The sequence below is a fragment of the Numida meleagris genome, chromosome 5, assembly GCF_002078875.1.
Source record: "Numida meleagris isolate 19003 breed g44 Domestic line chromosome 5, NumMel1.0, whole genome shotgun sequence".
Classification (NCBI taxonomy): Eukaryota; Metazoa; Chordata; class Aves; order Galliformes; family Numididae; genus Numida; species Numida meleagris.
In genome coordinates, this window is record NC_034413.1 from 13,606,524 (window position 1) to 13,625,576 (window position 19,053).

Sequence of the window (19,053 nt, forward strand, 5' to 3'; positions counted from 1 at the left end):
CGCGCCGTCCCGCCCCTCCCCGCCCATTGGCCGCCTCCTCCCGCGCCCCGCCTCCGCCGCGCGACCATTGGCTTGAGCCACTGGCCACCGGCCCGGGCACCGCACTCATTGGTCGCCGCCCCGCCGTGGTGGGGGCCGCCGTTGGTTGATCGCTCACTCTTCCGCGCTGCCTATTGGCCCGCGCCCTTCACCGCCCCGCGGCTTCGCGCAGCGCATTGGGTCCCTCAACTTTTCGTCCCGCCCCTCCGCGCAGTCTATTGGGCGGTGAGCGCGCGACCTTTGGTCTATCGGAGGTCTCACGGCTGTTTCCCCTCCGAGCGGAGCCGGAGCGACGCCATTGGCTGCTTCGCCCGTCACTCAAGGCCTCGGCGCGTGCTGTTTATTTGGAAGGCTGCGATTGGCTCGGCGCGGGTGGTGACGGGAGGGAGGAAGTCGGCGGGTGACGTCACGCGGCGCCCCTCGGCTCCGGAAGACAGGGAGCAGCCGGGTGCTCCTTTCAGCCGCCGGGGGGCGCCGATTGGCTACTGGGCTGCATGGGCGTGGCCAAACCTTGCGGGGACGCCGATTGGAGCAGGCAGCGGCTTGGGGGCGGAGCGCTCCGAGAGCCCGGGGCCCGCTATTGGTGGGAGGAGGGGCGCTGGGTGACGTGGCTGCGGGTGCCGGCAGTGGGTGCCGGTGTCGGCGGTGCGGGGCGATGCGCGGGCGGGCCGGGGACGCACATGGCCAGGTGAGCGCAGCGGGGCCGTCCCGGTCCGATCTCAGTGCGGTCCGGTCCCTGAGCCGTGACTTGTTCCCGCAGGATCGCCGCCCCGTGCCCGCCGTGCCGCTCGGCCGTGTCCTGCGGTTTTCCGGCCCCGCGGCAGCGCCCGGCGGTGCTGGGGCTAGCGGTGGCCGCGGGGCTGCTGCTGCTGTTCGCGGCCGCCGGGCCCCGCCGCTGGACCTCGCCGCGCCGTGACGCCCGGCGGGACGAGAGGTGAGTGGGGACGGGGCGGCGGGGGCACCGGGCCCGGTGCAGGCGGCGCTGAGCGGGCCCGCTCCCCCGGCGCAGGTACCTGGCTCGGATGGAGGAGCTGGCGGCCACCGACACGGAGGACGCGTCGCTGAGCTACGGAGTGGTGGTGGACTGCGGCAGCAGCGGCTCTCGGGTGTTTGTCTACGTGTGGCCGCCGCACAACGGGCACCCGCACGACCTGCTGGACATCCGGCAGATGCGGGACCGCAGCAGCCGCCCCGTCGTCATGAAAGTTAAACCCGGTGAGTGTGACACTGCGCGCAGCTGATGGGCGGCAGCACCGGACCGTTCGGTGACGACCATCCGCACAGGCATCTCGGTGGCCGCGGCGGCCCCGGAGCGAGCCACAGCCTACCTGCGGCCCCTGCTGCGCTTCGCGGCCACACATGTGCCAGCAGAGAAGCACAAGGAGACGCCGCTGTATGTTCTGTGCACGGCTGGCATGCGGCTGCTGCCTGAGAGGTGAGCACGGGGCCATGGTCAGGGAGGATTTGGCAAAGCTGTGAGATTGTGCTCTCTGCCGCTCTTGTCCTGACAAGGAGCATCTCCCAGAGGTCACTGTGCCCCTCAGGCTACAAGCTGCCATCCTGGAGAACCTGGTGAAAAACGTGCCCCTGGAGTTTGATTTCCTCTTCTCCAAATCGCATGCTGAAGTCATCTCAGGGAAGCAGGAAGGTGGGAGCTGCTGCCTTGTCCTCATGTCCTAACAGGGAGTGCACGGGGCTGCTGGCACCACAGGCAGCCGATGTGAAATCAGCTGTGCTTTGCCTTAAGGCAAACTCATTCTGCCATGCCCAGGTGTCTACGCTTGGATCGGTATCAACTTTGTGCTGGGACGGTTTGATCACGAGGATGGTGAGTCCAGCTGCTTGCACAGCAGCTCTGGGGCGGGCAGCATGCAGCCCTTTGGCCCTGAGTTCCTATGTGCGAGCAGCGTGAGGAGGTAGCAGTGAAGGAATGGCCCCTTGCCCCTCACTGACACACTGCTGTGGGTTGCAGAAGAGGCTGCAGTTGTCACCGTAGCACTGGGAGACCACGTGGAATCCTTGGTACGGAAACGAACGGTTGGGATCCTAGACATGGGGGGGGCCTCTCTGCAGATCGCCTATGAGGTGCCTGGCTCCGGAGCCTTTTCATCCCCGCAGCAGGTATGTGTCGGGCCAGTGGCTGGCACTGAGAGCTGCCCAAGGGTCACCACTGATAGTGGTCCCCTGTCCCCAGGAGGAGGCTGCCAAGAGCCTACTGGCAGAGTTCAACCTGGGCTGTGACGTGCAGCACACTGGCCACGTGTACCGCGTCTACGTCAACACCTTCCTGGGTTTCGGGGGCAACTTTGCTCGGCAGCGCTATGAGGAGCTTGTGCTGAACCAGACCTATGTGTACAACCGGTATCACTCCCCTGCCTGGGGCTGCCCTCGCATTGCACAATGGCACCGGCTCCTTTGTGCCACCCTCTCCCCATTGGATTTTCCCCCAAAGCCACCTGTAGCTGATAACAGCTCCTACAGCCACGCTGGCAGCAGCTGGGTGCCAGCAGGTGCTTGGGATGGCACGTGGCACAACAGCATTGCCCTTGTCAGAGCCCTGCAGGCGTTATCAGTGCTACTGCTTGTTGCCTTTCCCCTCCCAGCACTACACGGAGTTCCTTACAGCAGCTTCTGGCTTTCCCTGCTCTGGCTTTCCCTCCTTCTTCAGCACTGGCTCATTCAGCGCATCTTCCCACTGCATTCCCACCTCCAGCTGTCTCCTGCCTTATTTCCCTGAAGCTGTTCCCAGACTTGCAGAGATTCGGTGCTCAGGTACTCCCACGCTGGGAGCAGACCCTGCCTCCACATGCCCTGGGGTCTCCATGGGGGTGCAGATCTCCACAAGCTGGTGGGAACAGGCTGTACTCTGTGGCACCCATCAGGTGCTCAGGGCTTGTGGCTACAGATTGGGAGAGCTCAACTTCAGCAGGAGGCGGTGGGGTGGCTCTCAGGACCATGACTGTACAAGGGGTCAGGGCCTCGCAGGGTATTAGTTGTGAAGGAGCACTAGATAATGCTTTTGTGGGTGCTACAGTACCGCATATGCAATCACCTTTCTTTTCTGACTTGCTTTCCAGCCTGCGTAGCCAGCAGACAGGGCTAAGCCCCGACACTCCCTTCCTGGACCCCTGCCTGCCTATGGGGCTGGAAGACACGGTGACAAGGGGAGGCCAAACACTGTACGTGCGTGGGCGAGGGGACTGGCAGGCCTGTGCCCTGCTGCTGCACCCGCTCCTAGCAGGGTCCAACAGCAGCCAGGACTCTCTGCTTGGGGCCTACAAAGCACCCATTGACTTCAGCAACAGTGAGTTTTATGGTTTTTCTGAGTTCTTCTACTGCACTGAGGACGTGCTGCGTTTAGGGGGCCGCTACAGTGCCCATGCCTTCATCTCTGCTGCCCAGGTGAGCATTGCCCTGGACCGGAGAGTCCCACTGTGCTGGGAGGGATCTGGGGTCATTCCTTTGCTCTGAACCCAAACTTCTCCTTCCCCCAGGAATACTGCAGCCAGAGCTGGGAGGTGCTGACCCAGCGCTTCCACAGTGGCCTGTACTCAGCACACGCAGATGAGCACCGGCTCAAGTAAGGGGCCAGGGATATACCTCATGGGGGCTCACCAATATGAGTGGCTGGGGTAGGGTCTGTCTTAGGCTTCGATCCTGCAGCATCACCCAAATGATGTTCTTGTGTGCTGCCTGCAGGTATCAGTGCTTCAAGTCTGCCTGGATGTATCAAGTCCTTCACCAGGGCTTCCACTTCCCCTTGGATTACCCCAGCCTGCACACAGCCCAGCTGGTGTATGACCGTGAGGTGCAGTGGACACTGGGGGCCATCCTCTACAAGACACGCTTTCTACCACTCAGGTACCACAGGAAGGAGCATTAGCTCCAAGACTTGTAGCCCTGGGAGGGAACAAGAACCTGTAAGCAGGACCCCCCCTGGGGAGGAGCAGGAGTTACTGCACAGGGCTCTGCCATCCTTATAGAGGAGAGCAGCAGCTGTAGCCTGTAGTACATGTGGCAGTCATGCCTGGCTCTGCCTCTCTGCTTTGCAGGGATCTCCAGCAAGAGAGCAGCCGGCAAGCACACACCTCCTGGCTGCGCCTTTCTTTTGTCTACAACCACTATCTCTTCTTTGCCTGCATTGTGGTGGTAGGGCTGGCCATAGTCCTCTACCTCTTGCGGCTGCGCCGCATCCACCGCCGGCAGCTGGACCTGCTCTGGCTGGACAAGGTGGTGCTGCTGCCCCCAGGCCAGGGGGACATGCCATGATATCAGTGGGACAGCCACCGTCCAGTTGCACCAGCAGAACCAGGACTAGATGCCAGCCAGGGCTCCAAGGACTTGGACACTTTCCTAAGGACCATCTCAACTCTATTCTGTTATCTGTGTCAGAACCACAGACCACAGGGCTGAGGCAGCTGTGGACATTGGAACCAGCTTCTCTGCCTCACCCGTCCTAATCTTTGTGTTTCTTGGCTTCTGACCTTTGCCTTATTGCAGAGGGTAAAGAAAAACCCTTTGCTGGCAGCAGTCTCACACTGCAGCCCTTGATGGGCCCTCAAGAGCAGGCCTTATTGAGGCAGGCAGCTCAGGGGCTGTGTGGCCTGAAGCACCAGGCCTGCCCACAGCTTAGCCACCAGTTTGCAGAGCAGGCTGGTAATGCGCAGTAGCTTATCAGTGCCTGGTGTGGTCTTTCCACAGTCTAGCACAGGTTCCAGGAACCAGATGAGCAGCAGGCTCCACTGAGCTGAGCCACACTCAGAACATTCCCTATCACAGTGAGGTGTCCTGCTGTGCACCCCATGTTCCTCTCAGACGCTGGATAATCTGCACTCCAAACCTATGCCCAAGGGGCAGCACTGAGGGCTCAGGGAACATTTTGTAAGGCTACGTTTCCTTTTACTTGTTCCCTCCTAAGCATGCTCACCCTGTGGCATCCCACAAGCTAATCCAGCACTAAGTGCTGGACCAGTGGTTCTTTCCCCTCCAAGTGCAGGCTGGGCCTGCCTGTGGGGAAACCACCTCTCTAGCTCTCCCTCCCTCCACACATGGCCTTCATCTTCTAGGGCTGGAGCCCCAGTTCCCCCTAATCAAGTTCTTTACTTTTTACTTGAAATCATCAGTTACCATTCCTGAAGCAATAAAATAAGAAAATCTTTGAGCCAACCAGCAGCTGTCTTGTTTTCCAGTTAGCACCAATCTAGCAGCAGCAGCTCAGGGCTTGCAGCATGACTGCCACCTGTACCTCTCCGCTTAGTAGTGCTTCATGCTGCTGGGTTTTGCTGGGGGGATGCAGCAGTAGTGCTGCCTTCTTGCCAGATGCTGCTCTCTGCGCAAGTGAGCTCAGTACCTGAGCCTGTGGCAGCAAGGAAAGCTCTGATCCCTCCTGCACTGCTGATTCCCGGAGCCAGCACTTTGCTGCCTCCCTCTTTCTTTCCAAGAAAAAAAAAAAAACAACAAAAAACAGTTGAGCTGCCCTACGAGGCTCTGAAAGGTGTTACTCCCTTTTTTTTTTTTTAAAAAAAACCTTATTCACACTTCAGCTTTATGGAGCTGCTAGGACAGGACAGAAGGCACGGCCTGGGAAACAGGCCTCCAAGCTGCTACAGCTCCTACACAGCTGCGGGGATGGCCCAGCACAGCTCACAGCACAGCTGCCCACCAGCCTCCCTCTCAGACACGCTGCTGCTTATCTGTGACCCTGATCCTAAAGGACTGTACTGGTGTTATCCAAGATAAAGCCAGCCCTGCGCACATGCTACCAACCTCTTCTCTAACAGCTGAGGATCCCAGTCTTACTGTAAGAACAGGGCTAGAGGTACAAGTACAAAGAGAAAAAAAAATCAAGATGAAGCCCAGATTTCCTCAGCCTCCAAGCAGCAAGTGACTCTGCTCCCAGCATCACTTACTAGGAAAAAGAAGAGATTTATTTCCACAACACAAGTTCAGCAAACACAGACAAATACAAATAAATAAATAAATGAATAATACCAATGAGTTATCTGATAAATAAGGGGCAGACCAAAGACAACTCAATATTCAGTTCACAGAATGTGGGCAGAGGAGAAGAATGGTGGTACCTACGTAATACTGCAGCACCTGCACTGCAGAGTTGGGAGATGAGAGCCCCAGGCTGAGCACACTGCTGACTAGGAGCCCATCCCCAGGATCCCAGCACCTCCCTCACATCCACAGCAGTCTGTTTCCTCCAGCAGGCTCAGCCTTCCCTTTCTTCAGCCACAGCTAGACCCTGCCTTAGCAAGGACCACCCCTGGCCAAGTAGGGACTGACTGACCACATGCAGGGTGCCCTGGGGCCCTCGTCACAGCATGGATGCTGCCTGCCAACAGCAGGGGCCTGGCCAGCACTAGGCTGCAGTGCTCGGAGCACACTGGGGCAGAGGCTCCAGCCTCTGGCCCAGCACCTCTGGGTACTGCCTGGTATGGAAGATGCTGGAGCAGCAAGAGCTGGAAGAAGGAGAAAGGGGGAAGATGTTAGCACCAAGCTGCACCTGCAGCCCCACACTGGGCTCAGTGCTCCACAGCTGTGATGTGCTGCAGCCAAAGCAGCTCCCCCCCCAGCTCTGCCCACTCACGGTGATGGTGGGGTCTCTATGGCTGCTGTCGGGGATCACTCCCAGAGGAAGCGCACGTACCAGATGGTCTCGTTCTTCAACTGCGGCCCAAAAAGGGGGTTGGCCTGGGCCAGGATAGTGATAAGCCAGCTGTAAAGGATGCGAGTGTGAACCCCGGCGGCACGGGAAGGGCCTATCGGGGACCCGGGGCCCGATGTCTGCCCCGAGGTGGAGCGCTCGGGAGGACGCGGCCAGAGCCCACCCGCTCACTGGAGGCCGGGCAGCGGTCAGCAGGCCCAGGGAGGCCGCACGGGGCGGGGGGGGGGACGACGACGACTGTGTGGAACGAAGGGCCGGGTACTCACAAGAGGTAGCAGCACACGGCCGTGGTGACCAGCATCGTGATGATCACCCTGCGGGGGGGGAGGGGGAGACATGGTCACGAGGAAAGGCTTTGCCCCGGCCCTTCCCTCCCCTCCAGCCCGGCCGGCCGCACTCACCCGCGGTTGGGCCCCTTGGGCACGAACCAGGGGGCGGCGATGCCCACCAGGCCCCAGAAGGCGGAGAAGAGGACGAGGGGCAGCGCGAAGCTGTGCGCCGTCATGGCCGCTCCCGCTACCGCGCACCCGCACCCACCGCTAAGGCTAACGCCCCGCCCACTGCCGCGGGCAGCGGCCAATCCGCGTGCAGAGCGCTGCGCGCTGACCGCCCTGCCAACTCCCATTGGCGGAGAGGCATTTAGACAGCCTCACCAGCAGGGGGCGCCGCAGCGCGGCATCGGACGCAGCGACCTCCCGGGCCTCGCCGCCCACCCCCTCACCTCGCTCCGCAAGGACGCAGACACCAGCAGCTCCAAAAAAACTCCTTTATGTTACACAGCTGGAACACACCGCGCCCCGTCACCGTCCCCGCCGCCACTGGGAAGCCGAGCAGCTGAGTCCCGCGGGTCACTTGGGCATGCGCCGCAGCTCGCTCATGAGCCACAGGGCCACGCTGAGCAGCACCAGGGAGCCTGACTGGTGCGTGGCGGCCAGCGGTGTGGGGACGTAGAGCAGCAGTGTGCTGATGCCCAGGCCCACCTGCGGGAAGGGAAGAGTGTCAGCACGGCTGTGGCTGCACCACTGACCGCACCTGGCCCGAAGCACAAGGTCAGCAGGCCCAAGGACAGGCCTCCCGCCTCCAAGTGGGGCTGCGAATGCCATACAGGGAGGCTCCAGCTCCAGCCTCAGGGAGTGCTGATCGTGCACTGCTTCTGAGTCAAGACGGCCTTCCAGCTCATTGCTGTGGATGTGCTGTGAAGGACTAGGAAAAAAAACTGAACAGAAAAAAAAGTACCTGCACCCAAGCCACTGCCAATAAGGATGTCACTGCCATCCTGGTCCTGTGAGGGAGGGAGATCTTCCGAGAGAAAAGGTACAGTGCTGTGATGGCTGTGACTGAGGCAGTTCCCTAAAGAAGGAAGAGAGATTGTAATGGGATGGAGAAACAACCACCCTTTGTAAGAAGATGGAAGGAAATGGGTGCAGATGTCTTTGGCTGTGCCTTCCATGCAGTGAAACATTGCTGACAGAACTTACTTAACTGTAGAAACATGTTAATAGCTACCATCACATGCTGCAGATCCCACGCTCCACCTAGTTAATAGCCCTAAAAATATAAGGAAAGGTATGGAGAGTTCCATTTTCTGAATGAATGCCTTACTTTTCCAATAGCTTTTCCTTGTTTCTTCTATTTGTTAGGAATTATTTCTGCCCCCTTCCCACCTGTGACCTTGACAGTTAAAGGTAGAAGCTGTAAGCTGGAATCTTGATCACATTTTCTCTACCCAGCTATAGCTCACCAGCATCATATCAGTGAACAGGTCACCTCACATTTCCCCTTTTAAAACTCTTAATCTTTCCTTCTAATCTTATCAAGTTTTAGCTTGGTCCAAAGTAGTGTCAGGAGTGTTGGTTAATACCCAAATTGCTCTAACTAGCTGAGATTTCTTTCACAGGGCACTACTGGTTTAAAGGAACTTAAATCCTAGAGGAAATATCACTGTCGCGTACTGTCTGCTTCCAAGTTTTATTTCAGGCAACATCCCCAGACATTTCCACTATAAGGGCTACCCTGATCTGTAGCTTGTGGAAAACGAGACACAAAGAAATGACGTCTGTAACTGAAGCAGGAGGAAGACGTCCTTAAGGAAGAAGACCACAAAAAAAAAAAAAAAAAAAAGAGTGCTAACCTTCCTCTTTCTTCAGAAAGAAATTGGCAACAAAGCTCTCAGGACCTTGGACACCCTGTATATCACTCATGTTGACAGAGCCACAGCCTGAAGATGACAACTTGGCTGTAGGAGGCAACCAGGAGGAAGCACAGACATAGCAGGAAGACAGCACTTACCAAGATCCTGTGATCAAACTGTACAGTTGTAGGATTCTCAAAGATATTTCTCAGCGTTGGGGAGAAGGCGAGAAGATCATCTGGGATCCAGCGTTCCCCCATTTTGGGGAAGGAATTGTACACAAGGCCAGCATCCAGCCCTGCTACAAAGGCACCTTCAAAGCAAAGAACAAGACTAAAGAACTGGGTACAGGTGGCACCTCAGGCTGCACAGCTCTTACGTCCAGCCTGATTCAAGAACTCAGCTCGATCCCAAATTTCTTTTGCAGACATATAAAGATATCTCACAACAGCATTCATGCCATTCAGCACATCTCCACCTGCTCAAAAGAAGCCAGTAAGAGAAGTTCTCAAATGTAAGCTCTCTGAAAAGAACAAAGTTACCACAGAGAACATGATAGGGTTTCTCACACTCCCCATCAGACCAGAAGAAAAGCAATGCAGAGACAAATGAGCCACAAGGCAGGACAAACGAAATGAGCAGTACGTGACAGTATTACCTGAAAGAGCTGTAAGAAAAATGAGAGCTGTAGTGCCATGAGCAAAGTGTCTCAGCTGAAGCAGCTGACGTGTCTCATGCAACTGTAAAACGAAAAATGAATTGCAGTAAGAAATTCCAGTGCTGTTTGCAACAGGTAAGAAAAGCCTTTATTACATATACAGGCCAACGGGTTGTCAAGTATTTGACAAGTAATTGAGTCCAACCCTGTGCAGAAACTGAAGTGGCCGCTGGGCAGTTACTGGCACAAATCATTGAACTCAGCAGGCAGACTCCTGCCTGAGCTTGCATGAACTCAGGAGACTAATCGCTGTTGAGTGGAACAACAAAGTCAAACGAAACATCTCACAATTGTTGCAGAATACAATAGTTCAGAAGAAGTTTCTATAAGCTTCTAATGATATTAGATCACAGTCAGAAATAGGATAAAATGGAAGTAATTATAATCCTCCACACATTTCCTTTACCCCCAACCCTCTGCGTTTTACGCTATGCTGTGTCTTGACTCCTGACACACCACTTTGTACCTGGTGTCGTGGAAGCAGCAAAGACAGCCCTGTCCACAGACTGGCAGAATAAAGAACCAGCGCAGAGCCAAGGTGTGCTGCGAGGCGGTACTGGCTGACCCGAGGAATATCATAGGAGTCTGGCTTCTCTTCCAGTCCACTCTTCACCATGTACCATCCCAGCAGCCCCTGACATAACAAGAAGAGAGGGTGAGAGCTAGCTCCCTGTAGCAACTGGAAAGATCAACACAATGGAAAAGATGTCACAAAAGAGGTATAATGACAGAAGGACTGGCACAATAGAAAGGTACTATAAAGGAAGGGAAGAAGAAGATCACTCACCTGTCTCCAAAGATCCAAATCTGCAGGGAAAAACTCTACCAAGGAGGGATCTCCAGAAAGAGATCCTTCCACAGTGGTAGTCAGCCCTTAAACGAGGTCTAAGAGAGGTGGAGCCAGACTCCACCCCTTCCCGTCACACAGGTGAATTGCCTTCACCTGTGCTTCGAGGGCTGACCGGGTCTTTTCCCCAGGTGCTCAATCAGTGGTTCAAGCCGTGACTCAACAGTTCCCATATGCTCCCCCACCCAGAGTATGAGGAGCCAGGGGCAGCCCTTCACATCTGCCTCAGCACAGATGGGGCAGCAATGACTGCTATAATCAGAGAAATATTAGAGTCAAAACAATTTATTTCTTCTATCTCCAACCACCTTCCAGCACTGACACGCCCCACCCAAACTTTCACAAGTCTGTCTCTCAACAATTAGGAGATCTAGAACACACTGCAGCTATTCCCTGCAGCTGCACAGCTCTCACCTGGAAGCACACAAGCCCACAGAGTGCAAGCACACGACCCTTCATGGGGCGGCTGAGCCAGCCCTTCCTCCAGAAGTAGGCAGCAGGAAGGATGTAGGCCAAGCCCACGACACGGCCCCACATGCGATGTGAGTACTCCATATACCAAATGAACTTGAACTCTGTCAGAGTCATGTCATGATTCAGGCTGTGAAGGGTGTAAAAACAGAGTGGTTTAAGGCAGTGCCACTGTCCTGCTTAATACTTCCCGTGGTGAGGGATGAGAGACAGGAGGGGGACTGCCCACAGCCGCTACCAGATGCACTGTACGTCTTGCTCACAGTGTTTGGGAATGTTTCCATTCTCATGAGATCCCCCAGCACTGCCTGGTTGCAGAAACAATGCCCCCCGCCCACCACCCTGCCTCTGAATGCTCACATTTTAAACTCTGGGAACTGCTGGTACTTCTGGAACTCTGCTTCCCACTCCTGCTGCGTCCTGGGTGGTTTCATCTCCTTTACCAAGTGCCAGTCCACCATGGACAGGCCGGATTCCGTCAGCCTGCAGGCAGACAGAAGCAACACAGCTTACACTACAGAACCAAGATGAGAGCCGCTGGGTGCAGCAGACAACCCTTAAACTGAAAGCTGGAAACAGGGCGCTTGGGGAGGACCGATGAATCCCCAACGACCAAAACTATACGGACCGGCACCCCCCAGCCCCACGCACAACTGAAGCGGGGGCTTCTGTGGGCCGGGCCCCCGCTCTCACCTGGTGACACCGCCCAGCACTACAGCACCCGCCACAGCGCCGCTGCAGGCGAGCAGCCATCGCCCAACAGCAGGCGGGACGTCGGGGGCCGGCTGCTGCGGGAGGCTGCGGCGCGGAGGCTGCCGGAGAGAGAGAAGCGAGGGGCCAGGACGGAAGAACCGCCCGCCTCCACCTCGCAGCGCCCGCAGCATCCCGAGTGAGCCCGGAAGTGGCGGCCGCGTGGCGGAAGCGGGGTGAGCGCTTCCGGCCACCTCCGGGCGTCACCATGACAATTCCGTGGCACGTGACCCAGAGCCAGCAGCGACCCCCGCGCGCCGCCAGCGCAGGTGAAGGCGCGCGAGAGACGGGGGCGGGGCCCCGGGCTAGGGCGGGGGCGGGGCTGCGGCGGAGGGGGGCGGGGCTTGTCTCGGACCGAGCGCGTCGGCCTCGCCCCCTCGCGGCCCGGGCCGGTGACGAAGGGCGCGGGTCCCGGGCCGCCAGGGGGCGAGGCCGGATGTTGAGCCCGGGGGGCGGAGCCTGAGGCGGAAGTGGGCAGGAGCTCGACGGGAGGCTGCGAGGCACCTGGGGGCCGCCATGGGCCGAGCTGAGCCGACCGCGTCGTTCCGTCCTAGGCATGGACGATGGCTTCCTTATGGAGGTGTGCGTGGACTCGGTGGAGTCTGCCGTCAACGCGGAGCGCGGAGGTGAGGCCCGAGGCCCGGTCCGGTTGGTGGGAGCGGGGTGAGGGCCGAGGCCAGATGTGATCGCCTCTCCGCAGGTGCCGGCCGGATCGAGCTGTGCGCGGGCCTGGTGGAGGGAGGAACCACCCCGAGCATGGGTGAGCCGCGAGCCCCCCGCTCCCCTCGGTTCTTGCTGCGTTCTTCTCGAGACGCTCCCCCGGGAGTGTTGCCACCCCCTCTGTAAGCCCATGTCCTTCCCCTCTTCCCCCGTGTCCCCCCCCCAGGGCTCCTGCAGGTGGTGAAGCAGTGCGTGCGGGTCCCAGTGTTCGTCATGATCCGGCCCCGCGGCGGCGATTTTCTCTACTCGGACCGAGAGGTGGAGGTGATGAAGGCTGACATCCGCCTGGCCAAGCTGCACGGCGCGGATGGGCTGGTCTTCGGGGCCCTCACTGAGGATGGACGCATCGATACGGAGCTCTGCACGGCGTTGCTGGGTGAGAGCATCCCTGCTTGTAAATGTTGCTCTGAGTGCCATGTGACATCTTTGCTGTGACCAGGGATGGTAGTTTCGCGTTGTTCTGTCTGATAGTGTAGCACTGTGTTGGGTTCTTTGGTCTGCAGGTCTTGTTTGGGTCCTTGCCCTTTCTCTCCAGGTTTTAGAGCTGTGTACAGTCGTACCTACACCACATTAAATAGCTAAGAAGCTTTGCAGATCAGGGGCCACTGCCCCCAAGCTCCCAGAGTTTGAGGCCTCCTGGAACATTAATACAGGGTCCCAGAAGGAAGAAATCGTAGGTAAACTGCTTTGGGGGATCAGAGCCTTCAGTTGGTGGATTTTCTTCCTCATCCATTTTATTTGCACTTTGTTCTTTTTCTGATGCTGTGTGTTAGGTTAGATCTTTAACGTATAGAGAGAAAGATATTTAACTTCCATATTTTTTCTGTCAGTATGCTGAGCCTCTCCCTGGTGATATGGTACTGGGATTCTTGTGTGCAGATGGATGTGCTAAAAGGAGTAAGGCAAAATACAGGGGCCCTGCCAGGTTTTGTATCCACTGGAGCAATGAAGTGGAGTCCTGCAACCAGTATTTTCAGAAGATAGTTAGATTTCTTTTTGTAGAAATTGGCCTGTAAGCTGCCAGTGCTGAGTACCACTGGTGAAGTTTGCAGGGCACTGATGTAGTACAGAAATTGTAGATAGTGAAGGAAATCTCACGTGCTTTTCTGGTCCTAACACAAGGGACTCTCCGTAGCAGTCCAGGCTGACCTTATGTCTTCTTATTACAGCTGTTTGCCGTCCCTTGCCAGTCACGTTTCACCGAGGTGAGTCACAGGGTTTGGTGGCCCTGGCAGGGATCAGCTTCTGCCCCACTGACAGAGGATGGTGGGGCTGGGAGGTTGCTGGGCTTAATCTATAGTGATTTTTCTTTCAAGAGGGAAAAGCTGTGTGTACCTTGCATGAGCTGTGGCTATGCTGTTTGCCCGTGTGTGCTAAGGTCCAGGGGGTCCAAGCTTGGTGGCAGTGTCACTGCCCTGTGCAGGGTGGAAATGTCCAGGGAGCTGAGCACTGCTGCCCTGCTGTTACTGTGAGGGTGATGTTATAGCTGGGAGCTGTGGCTCCCTGCAAGAGTGGACAGCTGAGAGAAGGGACTTTCCCATCTCTTTCCTGGGCTGGGATGGGGGCTGGGCTTGAGCGATGAGTTGAGTAATTTCTGAACTGTTCTATTGGTCTCTCAGCCTTTGACATGGTGCACGACCCTCAGGTGGCACTGGAGACTCTGATTTCTCTGGGGTTTGAGCGGGTATTGACCAGTGGCTGTGATAGCTCAGCACTGGAAGGATTATCCTTGATTAAGAAACTTGCAGAACAGGTAAGTGCTTCCTATGTGCCTCTGGATTACTGTGGTCTCTTTCTGGGCTTTGCTCGGGGGCAGATTCTTTGTCGTAACCCTCATTTCTGTGGGGGACCTGCTGTCTGCAAGCGCTTGCCCCCCACCTCTGGTTGTCCTTGTTCTGTTTTCCCAAGTCCCTGTGGGCTAGACCCTTGAAGTGAGAATGCATGAATCATAAGCCACTGTGACTTTCAGGGGTGCAGTAGATAAGTTTTCGTTGCTCTCTATAATGGCATGTGAAGACTTAGTGCTGTGACAGTATCATTAACAAGTTATTTTTCTTTCAGGCAAAGGGCAGAATTGTCGTAGTGCCAGGTAATGTTTTTTCTTGTCATCTGTAACAGGTCTACTTGTCTCTGGCTCCTCTTGCCCTGGTGTGCACTGTCTGATTGGTTTTTGTGAGCCACGTCCCTAGGAGGGAGTTGCTCCTGCCCTGCTGTGAGTAAAGGCGGCAGAGCCCTGCAGCTGCTGCTCACGGGAGGATTTGGGGGACAGTTGTAGATCTGTGGGAAAACATGAACCAAGTCTTCTCCCATCTCTTCAACTGCCAGAGTCTCTTGTCCCAAGGACTCTTTCCTCCCTCTGTGTAGGTGGTGCTGATCCCTTAGCGGATAGATCTCAGGGCTGATGTTGGGTATGTGATAGTCCTTTCTATGCTGGATGTGACATAAACAAGGATTCTTCCCACCAGGGGGTGGCATCACAGAGCGCAACCTGCAGAGGATTCTGGAAGGCTCTTCTGCTTCTGAGTTTCACTGCTCAGCTCGCTCAGCGCGGGACTCAGGGATGAAGTTCAGGTAACTGATTATTTCTTACTATTTCTTAGCAAAATTGTACTGGGGAAATCAGGATTAATACAAACGTAAGTGTGTGGAATGGGTGTAAATTTCAAACAGCTTTCTGAGTGGTTGGGATCGTGTCGCTTGGCTCTGTGTTCTGCAGTGTGTGAATCCAGCGGTGCCCATCGTCTGGACACCAGCTCCATGCACAACCAGGTCCTTGGGGTGTTTCCTCTGCTGCTGTTGCCCTAGGGCTTGTGAGGGAACCCTCCCTGCTTGGGAGGGTGTGTTCTGATGTAGTTACCTTTGACCTTTAGCACTGATGAATGTGGGTTTTGGGAGGCCTGTGGCACGTGCCTTTATGAAAAGTGATGAAGACCACAGGTCTGCACTGGGTTTCTGTAGATGCTGTTTTTTTCTGTCCTCTGGATTGTTCTTTGTTCTGTTTCTGCCTCATCTTTGGTCTGGGTGGCACCAGCAGGCATTCTTACTGCTGCTAACACTCAGGGGGAAATGGTGGGTTTTCAATGTTGTGTTTTACCCTTCTGTATCACCTGCAGAAAGTAACCAGTCATTTTCCGTACAGAAATCCAAATGTTGCCATGGGAGCGTCGTTCTCTGCCCCTGAGTACTCCATTAAGGTGGCAGATGTGGCTAAAGTGAGGACCCTGAATGCAATTGCAAAGAACATTCTGTAGTGGAAAGCGCTGTGCTGGAACAAGAACACCAAGACTCCAGGGTTCTCCCTGCCACATGGACAGATGTGTACTGCTTCCATCCTCAGGCTGTGGAGGATGCAAATTAGGTGACAGAGCCTGATGTTTCTTCCCTTGGTTTCCCCCGAGCAACCAGTCCCTGGCCTGGAAGCTTACATTGGCCATTTTAAATAAAAGGACTCATTCCTGGATGTGATGGCAACAAGCTGCTCGGCAGTATTTAGGGAGGAAGGGAGCTGAGCAAGTATGGGAGAATTAATTGTGTAGCACTGCATGTGATCGTCAAATAAATGCTGCAGCTGCTCCCCCTTACTGTTTTTACTGTTTTTTGTTGTTTGTTTTGAATTTATTTTACAGATGGTACTGTGTGCTCCATTTTGCATGGTTTGGTACAGTATGCTTTGGCATCAGTTCCAGATACGTAGTGCAAGTGCAAAAGTCTGCATTAGTTCAGCAGTGTAAGATGAGGCAATGTGTACAGGAGATCTGAACACTTCCTGAGAACAAATAGCAGATAAGCACTCCATTAAGAACATAACACAAACCCTACTCATGTGTCAGGAGGGCCAAGTGGGAGAGCAACAGAAGAGAGGTAAGGGTCAGAGGAGGGAAAGCTGAATTAATCATGTTCCTGCTACACCAAAAGAAAACAATTACATCCGAAGTGCCAGGGAGGGAAATATCTTAGCCACAGTTGGAAGACAAGGTCTGCTCGTGTCAGCCAGTAGGATACCTGGGGATTAGAAACCTAGCAACTCCTAGATAAAGAGCAGCACATCAAAGCTGTAGATATGTAGAGGTGAAGAGCCCATATGCCAAGAAGCTTCTACTACCTGACTAATGAGGTGAGCTAGTTGTGAGCCAACCTGGGCTACAGCTGAGAGAGGTTAAGGGAAGGGCAAGGCATATGGTAAGATTCCTCGGGAAGCCAAGGTACTTTTTCTAAGGGAGTTTCCAGGTCCTTTTCCTAACACATGTTCACAAAGGCATCTCCTTCAGACAGTGTGTGAGGGGGAAAGTGCCTGGGGGGTTATTGCTGACTAGTCAGAATCAAGCTCGTTTTGGTTTTACCTTAACAGATTCAGATAGTTGAAAACCTATAGCTAAAGACTATAACTGCAGAGCTTCATGTCCAAGAGCGTATCCCCTTTTTCACATGGATCCATCAGAGATATCAGTGTCTCTCAAAACGCATCTTGGGAACGTAGATGGTAATTCTGAACATATGAGCTGGGAAGGGTATGGCTGCATAGTGTGGGGTCAGTGCTGGCTGATGTGCACTCAGTAGGAAGGATCCAAACTTGGTAGAAATGATTTTGCTTACAGTTCACTGGAGTTCATGGCTTATGTTGTAAGATTTCATGAGTCATGATGATCATTAAGATATCTGTAACTTAATTAATGTGAATATTATGCTGCCACAGCCCTCCATCATGTATATAGCTCTTTTGTGTAAAGTTTTGTTTGCTTTAAAAAGGTTTTTGACCTCAAAGGGCATTACACCACAAGAAAGTGGAAAAACAAACTTCTCGGAGATGAAGAGGACTGGACTAATCTGTACATTGTTGTCACGGTATTATCTAAGGGTCTGCGTCCGTGACAAGGGGAACAGGAGAAAAAGAGGAAGGAAAGAAAAAAAATTGCCGGCGATAAGGGCCAGCCCCCGGGCGGACCGGTGGCTAAAGCGGCAGAGAAGCCGCGGAGCCGCAACCTGGGAAGACAAAGGGAAAGAGGGAAAAAGAAAAAAAAAAACAAAACAGCGGCACCAATCTGAGGAGGAACAACCAACTTCACTAAATATATCAAAATGAGGCTAGTAGAATTAGAGAGTTTACAGGCTGAAAATCTTACACAGTAAACTGCAGGAGGACCACGTGCTTTCTCCGCCGGGCAGGAAGGAACAGACCCCACGTCTCCCACACGGCTTCACCCCCTCCCTTCCAACGCAAAGACCCCTGGGGCGTGCACCGCCTCCCCTCCCCCTCAGAGGGCCACACCAAAAAAGGTAGTTTGCAGTAACCAGGGGATTAACTCTTTAACTGCCCGTACCTTACATGATGTAATGATGTGGAATACCGACAACAAAAAATCACAAAACCATAACAGTCGTCTTGCGGAAGTCTCTGTCCTGGACCAGACCCTGTGGGGGCATGAGGGGTACTTCATTTCGCTTGGTCCCAGTGAATATTTTCTGGATATTGTAACGGAAGAAGTTTTGTGGAAGGAGCTGAAGGATACTAAGGTGACTTTAAGAGTTTTTAGGAGGATGAGCGTGTCCCAAGCCTGAGGGTAGAGGAAGAGTGGATGTGCTTGTTTTGAACGTTCTTGGCTTAGGAAAGCTGTTCATCTCTAGATGGTCAACTAGAGACCAAAGACTGGGAGATGATGGGCTCTGTGATGTGCAGTGCAAACAAAGGCGAGCGAGGGGATGAAGTATTCAATAGGAAGCTGTCACTGGGGCAAGTGCTCCCCTTGTGAGCCTAATAAGCAAGGCTACTGGACAGAGTGAAACTTGGTAGAGACAAGGGCACCTTTAAGGATCACGTTTGTGAAGAGAAATTGGAAAGACTGGATCTCAGTTACTGTACAAAAATAAGCAGGGTAAAAAAAAAAAAAAGTAGGATTTAGGTGCAGCCTATGTATAATATGTGTGAGGCTTTGCTTAGCTCGGAAGACAGGGCTGTGGGGTGGGGTGATGGGAAACACCATGGTATGGACCACAAGGTGAGAACAGGAATGTGTTCATAGCTCCGTCACAAATTACATCAGCACTCTGGATGGAGAAGAACCTGAGGGAGTGGCCGCTCCATTCAGTGATTTTTTTTCTAATGCATCAGATTGCTGCTCTCCTCAGCAGTTTATTGGTGCTGGCTGGAGGATCTAGCACTAGGGATAGCTTTGTTTACCAAAAAAGAAGAGGATTTAATCAGACAAGACAATAATAATTAACCAGCAGGTTAGACGTTGGACCTTACTCTGCTATTGATGCCACGGAGCTTGTTCCTGAGCAATTACTCATTGTATTACCCTTGACTCCTGAGCTACAAACACTGAACAATGAAACAGCAGAATCCTTCTGGTCTGTGCACGCTCCCCTTTTACCTAATGCTCCTTGAAATCCTATGTGACAAAGCAAATTCTGTTTGTTTTAGAATAGCCCCATCCCCTCCAACCCCCACCTCCCAAAGTAGCAGGATGATGGTTTAGGGTCAGTGTCCCTCCAGGTGTGGCACTCTGGCTCTCACACGGGTACTGGGGGTTGCTGGAGTGGTCCCAGCAGAGGAAAGGTGTGCTGCACCAACATGGATCATCTTCTGTGGGACCATACACCTATCTCGGTGTACACTGATGAAGGCTGTGATTCTCAAGCAGTGGCTGTATGGTGCAGTGACTGTGACAGCAGTTTCCCTTCCATCTCTTCCCTGAGCCTCCCTC

The 19,053-nt window shown here is 54.5% G+C and overlaps 4 protein-coding genes across 6 annotated transcripts; 2 read left to right on the plus strand and 2 right to left on the minus strand.

The window, feature by feature from the left end:
• ENTPD7 (ectonucleoside triphosphate diphosphohydrolase 7) lies at nt 277-5,205 on the plus strand. The gene is made up of 12 exons (XM_021399084.1): nt 277-727; nt 800-973; nt 1,049-1,254; nt 1,324-1,474; nt 1,584-1,687; nt 1,811-1,867; nt 2,012-2,160; nt 2,234-2,400; nt 3,117-3,441; nt 3,534-3,619; nt 3,739-3,900; nt 4,092-5,205. The coding sequence occupies exons 1-12, from the start codon at nt 534-536 to the stop codon at nt 4,306-4,308; spliced, it is 1,992 nt and encodes a 663-aa protein (XP_021254759.1). The 5' UTR covers nt 277-533; the 3' UTR covers nt 4,309-5,205.
• LOC110399793 (V-type proton ATPase subunit e 2) lies at nt 5,945-7,410 on the minus strand. The gene is made up of 4 exons (XM_021399089.1): nt 7,114-7,410; nt 6,979-7,026; nt 6,635-6,763; nt 5,945-6,506 (listed from the first exon to the last, which is right to left on the minus strand). Exons 1-3 carry the CDS (start codon nt 7,335-7,337, stop codon nt 6,670-6,672), a joined length of 366 nt encoding a protein of 121 aa, XP_021254764.1. The 5' UTR covers nt 7,338-7,410; the 3' UTR covers nt 5,945-6,506; nt 6,635-6,669.
• On the minus strand, nt 7,465-11,799 carry LOC110399791 (cytochrome c oxidase assembly protein COX15 homolog). Of its 2 annotated transcripts, none has more exons than XM_021399085.1 (8): nt 11,573-11,799; nt 11,240-11,362; nt 10,823-11,009; nt 10,028-10,195; nt 9,502-9,583; nt 9,002-9,156; nt 7,949-8,062; nt 7,465-7,692 (listed from the first exon to the last, which is right to left on the minus strand). In XM_021399085.1, exons 1-8 carry the CDS (start codon nt 11,761-11,763, stop codon nt 7,561-7,563), a joined length of 1,152 nt encoding a protein of 383 aa, XP_021254760.1. In that variant the 5' UTR covers nt 11,764-11,799; the 3' UTR covers nt 7,465-7,560. The 2 variants fall into 2 exon arrangements, 1 of the variants encoding a protein (XP_021254760.1); XR_002439406.1 differs by lacking the exons at nt 7,465-7,692; nt 7,949-8,062 and adding exons at nt 8,069-8,260; nt 8,844-8,930.
• Nucleotides 11,789-15,935, plus strand: CUTC (cutC copper transporter). 2 transcript variants are annotated; one of them, XM_021399086.1, is made up of 9 exons: nt 11,789-11,898; nt 12,184-12,255; nt 12,330-12,389; nt 12,516-12,725; nt 13,519-13,554; nt 13,969-14,102; nt 14,411-14,438; nt 14,815-14,920; nt 15,489-15,935. In XM_021399086.1, the coding sequence occupies exons 1-9, from the start codon at nt 11,838-11,840 to the stop codon at nt 15,598-15,600; spliced, it is 819 nt and encodes a 272-aa protein (XP_021254761.1). In that variant the 5' UTR covers nt 11,789-11,837; the 3' UTR covers nt 15,601-15,935. The 2 variants fall into 2 exon arrangements, with proteins under 2 accessions (XP_021254761.1, XP_021254762.1); XM_021399087.1 differs by lacking the exons at nt 11,789-11,898; nt 12,330-12,389 and having other exon boundaries at nt 12,058-12,255.